Here is a 12413-nt window from a genome sequence, read left to right as displayed (position 1 = left end):
AACCATTATGGGTTGTTGAGAACAAAAGCCGTACTTAGCACCGGTCGGAACCGCAGATCTAGTGGCTGATATAGCACGGTCTACCATCTCCTCCAATTCTGTTAGGGCACAGAAAGCATATTCGCCACCACCTGTAGCTTCCAAGCTCTTTTTATTATCCATCAGATTCTTTTTGGTGCGCGATTTTAAGTCCGCCCAAGTCTGAAATTGAAAAATTATATAAAATTAGAACCATTATATTATCGTACATACCTTTCTCCACTCGGCTGTGGTACGCATAGGAGGGCCATGCATGTTTAATTTTGTGGTAATGGTTTTCCACTTCTCATCCACTGTATATTTGGACCCTCCAAATACTGGAATACCCTTGGCCAAATCCGAATCCTCCATCATGGCTTTGACCAGCTCTTGTAGCTGCTGGGGTGTAGATTTTTTTACGCTACAAACAATACGATTTATTAGCAAAAAATAAAACAGCAAAACAGCTTTTTATGTGAAAACAACTTACATTTTCTTTTCCATTTTTTAATAATTTAGCGCGCGAAGGCTAAAATGCAAGTGAGTGTTTTTGACACTTGTCTTCTTCGAATTGACACTAGCACACGCATAGTGAAACGCAATTATAAAGCAATTTGCTTACGTCTTCTTGCACGTTGTCACTCACCCGATTAGTCGTTTTTCTGCTTCTTATTGGAACCCAAATCAGCTGTTTGACTGATAGTGTGCGAGTGAGTGGAAGCAATAAGCTTAGTGAAACAGGCAGTAAGCTCTCATGCTCTCCTACACACTGACACCAACTTTCAATTGCTACAAGTAGTAGTAGTAGTAGTAGCGAAGGGTGAGGTGAGTGTGTACAGACGGTTGAGAGCAGAGAAGTTCAAGAAATGGCAAGAACCAAACTGACTACATTAATTGATGATCATTTGCGAAAACCGAAAATAAGCAATAGAGACAAATATGTAGCGGACACTGTGATACAGGCAAGAAAAATTTTTGAAAGAAAATAAGGACATACTAATTTTAAGTGCAGACAAAGGAGAAAAGACTGTAGCGAATGACAAACTTGGCTACGAAACAAAAATGAAGGATATTTTACACGATATGTGTACATATAAAAGATTGAAAATTGACCCGACTCCGTAAATCCAAACGAAGAACAATAAATTAGTTGAAAGACTCAACGTAAATCTAATAAATATTGGAGAAAAGAATAAACTGACAAGCAGAACTTCATTGGCCCCAACGATTTACGGATTGCCCAAAAATTCATAAAGAGGGTACACCATTGAGGCCAATATTTTCATATGTTAATTCCCCGTCCTATAACATATGTAAATACATGGTAAATATTTCGGAAACTACAATCGCGAATTCTAAATATAACATAAAGGATGCAGTTGACTTCAAGACAAAAATTAGAAACTTCAAAATAGATGACGGCATTATTTCCGAGCATTCCGGTGAATTTGGCTATACAAACGATTGGGAGAAAATGGGGAGAAATTGAAAAACATACACGTATACCATGCAACATTTTTAAGGAAATAATTTCATTTTGTATCAAGGACACAAGATACTTCAAATATGAGGATAAAGTTTATAAGCAGCTCAAGGGCATGCCTATGGGTTCCCCAGCATCACCCATCATCCCCGATATTAATATGAAGAACCCACTTGACAACTTAATGGAGAAAATAGCCAAGCCAAAGATAATAACGAAATATGTGGATGATATCTCCGCAGTTGTAAAGAAATCAGATGTGGACCAAACTTTAGAAGCTCTAAATGCTTACCAACGACAAACACAGTTTACTAAGGAGGAGGAACTAGAAAACAAACAATCATACTGTATGGTACATAGAAAAAAAACTTACTGAACGTTGATTGGCACTAAAAATCGATCGACCGCTTCGGGGGACGACTAATCAATTTTCGTTCTAAACACCACAGACAAATAAGAACCAATACCGCGTCAAATTTTATCAAGAGAGTTTTTAGCATTAGCGACACTAAGTTTCACGCGAGAAACGAGGGAGGAATAAATGACATTTTAAAAGCCAATGATTTTTCCAGTCACGCCATAAGACAATTGATATGCAAGGCCATACAAAGCGACGGAGACAATTCAAAAAGGCCTAAAGATTCAGAAGGAAAAATATACAAAACGGTATCAAATTAAATGCAACGGTGACAAGACCAACATATGCCCAATGACACTACTATGACAAAATTAACAAATAAAAAGGCGTTAATTTCGGCCGGGCCGAACTTTGGATACCCACCACCTCGGTATATATGTATGTAAACCACCATTCATCAAAATCCGGTGAAAATTGCATACCTTATGTCCCATAGCAGTTATATCGCAATATGTTCCATTTGGACCAATAAGAACTACAAGTCATTGTTCAATTTTGTATAACAAAATATTGGTCTTTTTAGTAGCTATATCTAAAAATAAACCGATCTGATCCATAAACGACACGGCTGTTGAAAAGCCTTACATAAGTCACTGTGTCGAATTTCAGTGAAATCGGATTATAAATGCGCTTTTTATGGGGCCAAGACTTTAAATCGAGAGATCGGTCTACATGGCAGCTATATCCAAATCCGTACCGATTTGGGCCAAGTTGCAGAAAAATGTCGAAGAGCCTAACACAACGCACTGTCCCAAATTTCAGCGAAATCGGACAATAAATGCTCCTTTTATGGGCCCAAAACCTAAAACCGAGAGATCGGTTTATACGGCAGCTACATCCAAATCTGGACCGATCTGTGCCATATTGAACAAGTATGTTAAGGGGCTTATTTAAACTCATTGTCCCAAATTTCTGCGACATCGGACAATATATGCGCCTTTTATTGCCCCAAAAGCTTAAATCGATAGATCGGTCTATATGGCAGCTATATCCAAATCTGAATCGATCAAGGCCAAATTGACGCCTGATGTCGAAGGGCTTAACACAACTCACTCTCCCAAATTTCAGCAAAATTGGATAATAAATGCGATTTTTTTAGGTTCAAATCCGTAAATCGAGAGATCGGTCTATATGGCAGCTATATCCAAATCTGAACTGATCAGGGCCAAATTGAAGAAGAATGTGAAATGGTCCAGTACAACTTACTTTTGTAAAATTTTGGCAAAATCCAACAATAAATGCGCCTTTTATGGGCCTAAAACCATAAATCGAGAGATCGGTCTATATGGCAGCTATATCCAAATCTGAATCGATCAGGGCCAAATTGACGCAGGATGTCGAAGGGCTTAACACAACTCACTCTCCCAAATTTCAGCAAAATTGGATAATAAATGTGGCTTTTATGGGCCTAAGACCCTAAATCGGAGAATCGGTCTATAGGACAGCTATATCCAAATCTAGACCGATCTGGGCCAAATTGACGAGGAATGTCGAAGGGCCTAACACAACTCACTGTCCCAAATTTCAGCAAAATCGGATAATAAATGTGGATTTTATGGGCCTAAGACGCTAAATCGGAGGATTAGTCTATATGACAGCTTTATCCAACTCTAGACCAATCTGGGCCAAATTGACGAAGGATGTCGAAGGGTTTAACACAACTCACTGTCCCAAATTTCAGCATGTGGCTTTTATGGGCCTAACGTTCGACTAGTGGAACAAATATTCTGTCATAGCCAATTAAAGTAAAGTAAAGTATGGGCCTAAGACCCTAAATCGGCCGATCGGTTTATATGGGGGCTATATCAAGATATAGTCCGATATAGCCCATCTTCGAACTTAACCTGCTTATGGACAAAAAACGAATCTGTGCAAAGTTTCAGCTCAATATCTCTATTTTTAAAGACTGTAGCGTGATTGCAACAGACAGACCGACGGACATGTCTAGATCGTCTTAGATTTTTGCGCTGATCGAGAATATATATACTTTATGGAGTCGGAAATGGATATTTCGTTGTGTTGCAAACGGAATGACAAATTCAATATACCCCCATCCTTCGGTGATGGGTATAAAAACTAGACTCTTCACACAAGTCAGACCAAAAAGTTGTAAACAAACCACTAAAGCAAAAAAAACGCCCTTGCCGCCCACTGTGCCCAAACTGACCAGAAACCGAACTTTAAAGACGTAAAGATTCTCACTAAGGAGAATCATTACAAACGCAGATTCGCTCTTGAGAGGCTGACATTCCTCCTGACGAGAGAATTAATTACAAGAAAGACGTTAAGAGTTGTGCAAGGGTATATCGTCAGGTCGTCAATAATCATGGAAAGAGAAAAGCAGTTGACAACCGACAGTGAGACGAAGAGCAGCACTTCGAAAGTAGCTCATCAATTAAAATGTAAATATTTTTTGTTAATTTCATTGTGATTCATTTACTGAATTGTTTTGTATTTTTGTTAAAATAAAGCCCATGAAAACGGTTAGACGAAGTCAACCAAAATATGGGAAATAAATTGAAAGAATGCCCTAAAGCACTTTGTTTTAGCTGAACTGCAATCATTAAGTCACATAAAAATATTTGTCGAAATTATATCTCATCCTTTTTCGTCGTATTTTTTTTAACTCTTTTTTTAATTTTCTAAATTATATATATTTTTTTCAATATTTCAATACATCGCCAATAATCATCATCAGGGAAAGATCAGCACTTTCTACATAAAACATGAAAACAAAAAAAAAAAAATAAAAATACCACAATTAATTATCACTCACAATTATGTTTAAAAATTAACAAAATTTGATAGTTATTTGGGGTAAATTGTTTTTTATTTCTTGTTTAAAATAAAAATGCTGATATTTTCCTGATGATGGCCATAGACGATGTATCGAAATTTTTGGGAAAATAAATTTTTTACCAAATATATGAGTCAGACAAACAGCGACCAACCAATAAAAGCTCATATATTCGCCAACAACAACATTTTTATCAAATTTTATCTCCAAAGGAATTTTAGTGCAAATTAAATATTATAGAAAATTGTATCAAAAAAGGGCTTTCTAGGAAAATTTATTGATTTTTTTTGTTTACATTCTAGATTACGCTTAACACGTTTAAATGATGAAATCGGACTGAATGATGAAGGCAATGGTGAAGATGAAACATATAAGGATGTTATGAAGGACTTTTCCAACTTCACCTCAAGTCAACCACGCATGTTGCGCAATCGCAATGATTCAAACACCCTGGAATCTCAACGTTCTTCCATGACCAATTCAGATTGATGTCACAAATCAACATTCTTGTCTTAAAGATATATAAACGAAATTTATTAGAGAGAGAGAGCAAGCAAAATGTTTACATTTTCTTTTGATTTTAATTGTATTTATACATACATATATACAATATATATATCTATATATATTGTACGTGTTATTTATATATTTGTTAATTGTATTTAAATGAAGAAAAAAAATCGTAATAAGAGAAAATGAAACATTAAGAAAACACAGCAGTCATTCTGTTACACATATACATATATATATATTACAAATCTTTACATTTACATATACAAACATACCCACATTTAAAAAGCATGCATACATATACATATTTATAAATAACACATTCATAATTACTACGAAGATATGAGGTGCTTTTATTAAGAGCTATTATCATTATCAATGTTAAATATTGTGAATTTCTTTTTTACATGTAACTATTATTACAATGTTTATTATTATATAACTATTTTCAATTATTTATTAAATGAGATCCATACATACATATATATATTAAGTGAAAAATTATAGTATTTGTTTTTTTTTTCGTTTTCTCAGTTGCTCATTTTATTTTGAAGAATGAAACAAAAATTCAAAAAAAAAAAAAAATTTTAATGAATTATTTTTAAAATTATTCTATTTCTTGTTATCAAATTTTGTTGAGGTATTTATTATTGACGCAAGCAAAAAAAAACTGTATGCAAATAAAAATTCATTTTAACATAATTGTTTTCTTAAATCAACAATAATTGTATGGCTCTTTTATATAGGAAGGCTAGCATCCCGGTGGTACGCTTCGCTTCACCCGTTTTTGATACCCCATTTTTAGTGGTTTTCGAAAAAAACTCAGTCTATAAGATTATAAAGTTTTGTAATAATTGCGTATAAAATTTCAGAAATCTGTCCCCTTCTGTAAAGAAAGTACCAAATAGTACCAAGAATAACAATACACTGAGAAAAATAGTGCGCATAAAATATGGTAAACAAGTAAAAGCGTGCTAAGTTCGGCCGAATCTTATATACCCCCACCATAGAACGCATTGTTGAGTCTCATTTTAGGCAAACAAAGGAAAGGAAAGGATAAAAGAAAAGAATTACTATGCTATTGGAGCTATATCAAGTTATGATTCGATTAGGACCATCATTGAATGAATGTTGGAGACTATAGTAGAAGTCATTGCGTAAAATTTTAACTAAATCGAATATGAATTGCTCCTTTTAGGGGCTCAAAAAGTAAAATAGGGAGATCGTTTTATATAGGGGAGCTGTATTAGGCTATAGACTGTCATGGGAGAAGCCGTTGTACAAAATTTCACCCAAATCAGATAATAATTGCGACCTATAGAAGCTCAAGAAGTCAAAATCCCAGATCGGTTTATATGGCAGCTATATCAGGTTATGAACCGATTTGAGCCATACTTTGCATAGTTGTTGAAAGTCATAACGAAACACGTTGTGATAGGATAGGAATTGCACCCTCTAGAGGCTCAAGAAATCAAGACACCAGATCGGTTTATATGGCAGCTATATCAGGTTAGGGACCGATTTGAACTATACTTAGCACAGATATTGGAAGTCATAACAAAAAGCTTCTTGCAGAATTTCAGCCAAATCGGATAGGAATTGCGCCTTCTAGAGGCTCAAGAAGTAAAAATCCCAGATCGGTTTATATGGCAGCTACATCAGGTTATGAACTAATTAAAACCATATATGGCACAACTGTTGGAAATCATATAAAAAAAACTTCTGGCAAAATTTCAGCCTAATCGGATAGGAATTGCACCTTCTAGAGGCTCAAGAAGTCAAGATTCAAGATAGGTTTATATGGTTTATATGGCAGCTATATCAGGTTATGAACCGATTTGAACCATACTTGTTGAAAGCCATAATAAAACACCTCATGCAAAATTTCAGCCAAATCGGATAGGAATTGGGCCCTCTAGAGGCTCAAGAATCAAGTCCCCAGATCGGTTTATATGGCAGCTACATCAGGTTATGAACCAATTTGAACCACACTTAGCATAGTTATTGGAAATCATAACAAAACACCTCACCTCATGTGGGTGAGATTTTGCGCCCTCTAGTGACCCAAGAAGTCAAGATCCAAAATCGGTTTATATGGCAGCTGTATCAAAACATGGACCTATATGGCCCATTTACAATCCCAACCGACCTACACTAATAAGAAGTATTCGTGCAAAATTTCAAGCGGCTAGTTTTACTCCCTCGAAAGTTAGCGTGCTTTCGACAGATAGACAGACGAACGGACATGGCTAGATCGACATAAAATGTCACGACGATCAAGAATATATATATACCTTATGGGGTCTCGACGAATATTTCGAGTAGTTACAAACAGAATGACGAAATTAGTATACCCCCATCCTATGGTGGAGGGTATAAAAATAAATAATGTAATTCTATGGGAGCCGATTCCTCGTACTGGATTGATTCATTGACCAGGGGCTTCCGCCTCAGTGTTATTTGTTCCTTTCAATGCTCAGCATGCCGTTGCCACCTGTTTTGACTATCCCATGGCAGACGGTTGTACACACCGGATTGACCCGACGGAACCCTCATCGGCAAGGGCTGCCGCCTCAGTGTACGTGTTCGACGTTTTTCTTCATGGGAGAGCCACTTCCCGGAGTGTCTTCTCCGCAGGCTTCTGTTCCGTGCCGGGATTGATAAGAACCCCGGACCCTGGTTCTGTTCAGTTTGCCAGAACCGTCTTCATCATCGGTCGGTGTCGGTGAGGTGTAACCGGTGCATGGAGTGGGTATATTTTCGATCTTGCTCTGGGCTCACTTCCCTACGGGAGTATAGTCACACTGAATATGTTTCAAGGTGCTGTGCGAACATAGCCAGCAGTGGGTCACAAGCGTCGTCGTCGTCGCCTTCTGCGTCCTCGTCGTCGGACTATGTGGCCCCCGACCTCTACTATGCGGCAATATACGCAACAGCAGCATCCCACCCCCAATATTGCCAGGCCAGTGCCGGGAAGTGTATCATTTTTGCAGCTAAACTGCAACGGACTGCGTGGCAAGATCGATTAGATTGTGAATTTTATGAGTCAGAAGAATATATTGGTCGCAGCGATTCAGGTGACAAAGCTGACCAACACCTGCAGCTTGCACAGTTGTCACGGATACAATGTGCTACGTAAGGGTCGCTCAATGAATGGAGGTGGGGGATTGGCCTTAGTGATACACCATTCCGGGCAATATAGATCCATCTCGCCTGTGCCTGACGCTAGTAACCCATACATGGAGTGCATGGCGATAGCAGTCAGGTCCGGTACTGCCGAGATAGAGCTATACAACGTGTACATACCGCCGGTTGGTAGCTGTGTCCCAATTAATGGCCAAGCTTACAACCCCGACATAAGTGGGTTACTATCTGGCCATAATCGTCTGCCTCTAGGGGACTTTAATGCGCATCACACTTCATGGTATTCTCCCCTAGGTAACGACCATCGTGGCATAGCTTTGGCAGAGCAGATTGAAGGCTCCACGTTTTGCACGGTGAATGAGGATGCCCTCACACATTTCCATTGTATCCCCTGATCTCCTGAGTGACGTATCCTGGCAAACCGTCATCTCTTTGTGGTCAGACCACCTCCCTATAATTCTCACCATCGATCGACCACCACACTTCAAAACCTCTGAGCGCCGGACGTTTATCAATCATAAGAAGGCCGATTGGGCTGGCTTCAGAGAGTATACCAATCGCTGCTTCAGTGAACTGCCACCCCCCTCTGATGTGCTAGTGGCCGAGTGAAAATTCCGAGACATCATTAACGCAGCAGCCGCTCGCTTTATACCAGCCGGTCGAATACCCCAAGTGCGGCTCAATTTCCCGGGCAAGCAGTGGTACTCACAGACGAGCATGATGGGATTCGTTGTATGTACCCCAATAACCCCAGAATCAGTGAGCTAAATCTGGAAATAAACAAGGTAGTCAAGGAACATAAGCGGAATTTGTGGCTGGAACAAATGGAGTAATGTAACTCAGACACCGGTTTAGGCAAGCTGTGGTCTACTGTTAAGCCACTCTCGAACCCCGGTAGACGGGATGACAGGACCTCAGTCACTTTTGACGAAGTAACCGTGACTGATCCGAAGAGATGCGCCAGGTTGTTCATCCGTCAATTTATTGAGCATCCCGAGAGAGACAGGGCAAGGAGGAGAGCCATTCGCCGTATTCGTGGTCTCCTAGCCGATGGATAGCCATCACAATTTACCATGGGCAAAGTTACGAATGTCATCCGTGGCGCCAAATCATCTAAGGCGTTGGGCCGCGACGGAATCTCTAAATTGATGTGCAAGAATCTGGATTTACCCGGAGTTGAAAACCTTACTATTGTCCTCTACCTGTCTTTGAACACTCTTATTGTTCCCGATGTCTGGAAAATGGGCAGAGTGATCCCGCTACTGAAGCCTGGAAAGGACCCGAGTTTGGGGGAGTCCTTTAGACCGATCTCCCTACTCTCACCAGTGGCAAAGACGCTTAAGATATTACTCCACCCAAGCCTCGTAGTAGAATTTCCATTCGCCGAGTATCAATATGGATTTCAAAGACTGCATAGACAGCAACAGCTTTGCATGCCATCGCCGCACACATTTGCCATGGCTTCAATCAGCCTAGGCCATGTGATAGGACGGTCCTCGTGGCACTGGACCTATCGAAGGCATTCGACACGGTCACGGCCATGCCAAATTATTTAAGGACATCGCCAACACGTCCCTCCAGCCAGGCTTGAAACACTGGGTCGCGAATTATCTGTGTGATCGCCAGTCATTTGTGGAAATTAGGAATAAGAAGTCGAAGCACCGTAGAGTGAAACAGGGAGTTCCCCAAGGTGGGGTGATATCTCCAGCACTGTTCAACCTCTAGCTATCCTCCATTCCACCCCCTCCAGACGGCATAGAGATCGTATCATATGCGGACGATTCTACGATCATGGCATCAGGCCCCCACCCATTGTTGACATTTACGATAGGTTGAACGTCTACCTCAACGAACTTGCCTCATATTCCTCGAAAGATATCTTCCACTAAATCTTCAGCCACAATGTTCACTACAAATACACGTGAGGTGAATACTGAGCTGGCTGTGATGGTCGATGGAGAAATGATTCCGACCATCAAGTATGTATCCCAAAATACTTGGCGTCACATTTGACAGCTCTTACACATTCTCCCCACATACCACAGCAATTTGCGATAAAGTCAAAATTAGAAACAAGGTCCTCAAGTCACTTGCCGGCAGCACTTGGGGTGCAGACAAAGAAACCTTGTTGACCACGTACAAAGCAATTGGCCGGTCTGTGGTAAGTTATGCAGCGCCAGTATGGTCTCGTCAACATTTTGACACATTTTAAAGTTAAGAGACTTATGTGACTCATGTTAGGCATGTTGAGGCTTTTGATGAAAACCCATTTTCCACAGGATACGACGGGGCTCACGTAGACACCGGAATCTTGGAATTATGACGTTTATCGAAGGTTTATAATTACAGAATTTATGGTAAAGGAATGCTGGAGAAGCTTCAAACCATTTAAATCACCCGGACCTGATGGAATATTTCCAGTGTTACTACAGAAAGAGGCAGACTATCTGGCGCTTCATCTGGCCAATATTTTTACAGCGTGCCAGGGACTTGCATACACTTCGAAAGCCTGGCAGTAGGCAAGGGTGGTATTTTTACCCAAGCCCGGCAAGGCAATTTATGCGACACCAAAGGCCTACAGACCCATAAGCCTAACGTCCTTTCTACTCAAAACCATGGAACGGATTGTGGACAGCATGATAAAGAGTAGGACATCCAGCGAACTGCTCAAATACAAACAGCATGCCTATGTCAAGGGAAGGTCGGCGGAGACTGCCTTGCACGAAGTTGTGCATAAAATAGAAGAACCCTTCGATACCAAAACTTACACTGGCGGTATGCATTGAGATCAAGGGGGCTTTTACGAATGTGCGGACCGACAACAAATACAAATAAACAAATTTTGCCCATGAACGTTCCGCTAAGGAACAGGGGCAAACTTCTCACATATCAATGAGTGCAGTCCGATTCAAGTTTCAGCTCAGCCGCAGTTCGACACCTCTTTGGAGAAAAGTTTTACATGGCATAGTACCTCACAAATGTTGCCACCATTAGGAGGGGAAAACCACCGCTGAAAATTTTTTCTGATGGTCTCGCCAGGATTCGAACCCAGGCGTTCAGCGTCATAGGCGGACATGCTAACCTCTGCGCTACGGTGGCCTCCTGTGCGAACCAACACACTTATCCAATCCTTAGACCAGTACCGAGTAGACCCGTTCTTTGGAGACTGGATAAACCATATGCTAAGGAATAGGTGGATACATTTTGTATCCCATGGCTTAATATATAAGGGAGAAAGTGGCACAAGGCACTCCCATGGGTGACCACCATAAATGACCTATTACGGATGCTGACTGAGGAGGGATGTTATAACACTTCTAAAGGCTAATGATACGAATGAGCTATGCGGAAGGGCCGAAAGGGTCTTCCATATGGCATATGACTTGGCTAACCCCAAAGGTCTTAATGTTAACCCAGAGAAGACTGAAATATGCCTGTTAACGAGGAAGACCAAGGTTTAACGCACCACGTTTCCTCAATAAAACGATTTCGATATTTGATAAGGTCAAAGTGTCACATTCAGGAGCGTACTGAGAAGGCTCACAGATGTTGGGCACTATGTAGACGGGCCGTAGCCTCGAAATGGGGCCTGAATCCGAGGATAGTCCACTGGCTCTATAGGAGAGTGATTAGACCCGAAGCCTTTGGGGTCGACGCAGTCTGAGTTAAGGGAGTGGGGCATGCAACATTGTGGAACAGCGAAACGGTCGGTAGGACGGCGAAAATCCTATGGGGGGATCCAGATCGTGAGAAGACAAGGCTATTACTGAAAGGAAGTAAGAAGGAGGTCAGTATAGCTATTGGAATCACAATGGGATACATAGGACTACGAGCTCACTTATGTAAAATCGGTGTGGCAAGTGATAGCTTGTGTAGGGCATGCGGGCAAGATGATAAGACGATGGATCATTTCCTTTGTCATTGCCTGGCTTTCGCGTCTAACAGATATCTGCACTTAGGTGGGGACACAATAGCAGACATGAACCAACTTAGGGGCGTGGTATGGAAAACAATTTAGGCTTTTGTAAGTAGCATGGACTTTC

The 12413-nt window shown here is 40.5% G+C and overlaps 1 protein-coding gene across 2 annotated transcripts in view; it reads left to right on the top strand.

Moving 5' to 3' along the window:
- Nucleotides 1-5674, top strand: part of LOC106086488 (arf-GAP with coiled-coil, ANK repeat and PH domain-containing protein 2) — a 51160-nt gene extending 45486 nt beyond the window's left edge. Inside the window, exon 11 of one of the 2 annotated variants that reach the window (XM_059362815.1) lies at nt 5019-5674. In XM_059362815.1, the coding sequence (XP_059218798.1) occupies nt 5019-5205 (187 nt within the window). In that variant the 3' untranslated portion in view covers nt 5206-5674. The remainder of the gene's footprint in view (nt 1-5018) is intronic. The other variant, XM_059362816.1, reaches the window with a different exon arrangement.
- The last annotated feature ends 6739 nt before the right edge of the window (nt 5675-12413 follow it).

The sequence above is a fragment of the Stomoxys calcitrans genome, chromosome 2 (genome assembly GCF_963082655.1).
Source record: "Stomoxys calcitrans chromosome 2, idStoCalc2.1, whole genome shotgun sequence".
NCBI classification, from domain to species: Eukaryota; Metazoa; Arthropoda; class Insecta; order Diptera; family Muscidae; genus Stomoxys; species Stomoxys calcitrans.
This window is presented reverse-complemented; position numbering and strand designations above follow the sequence as displayed.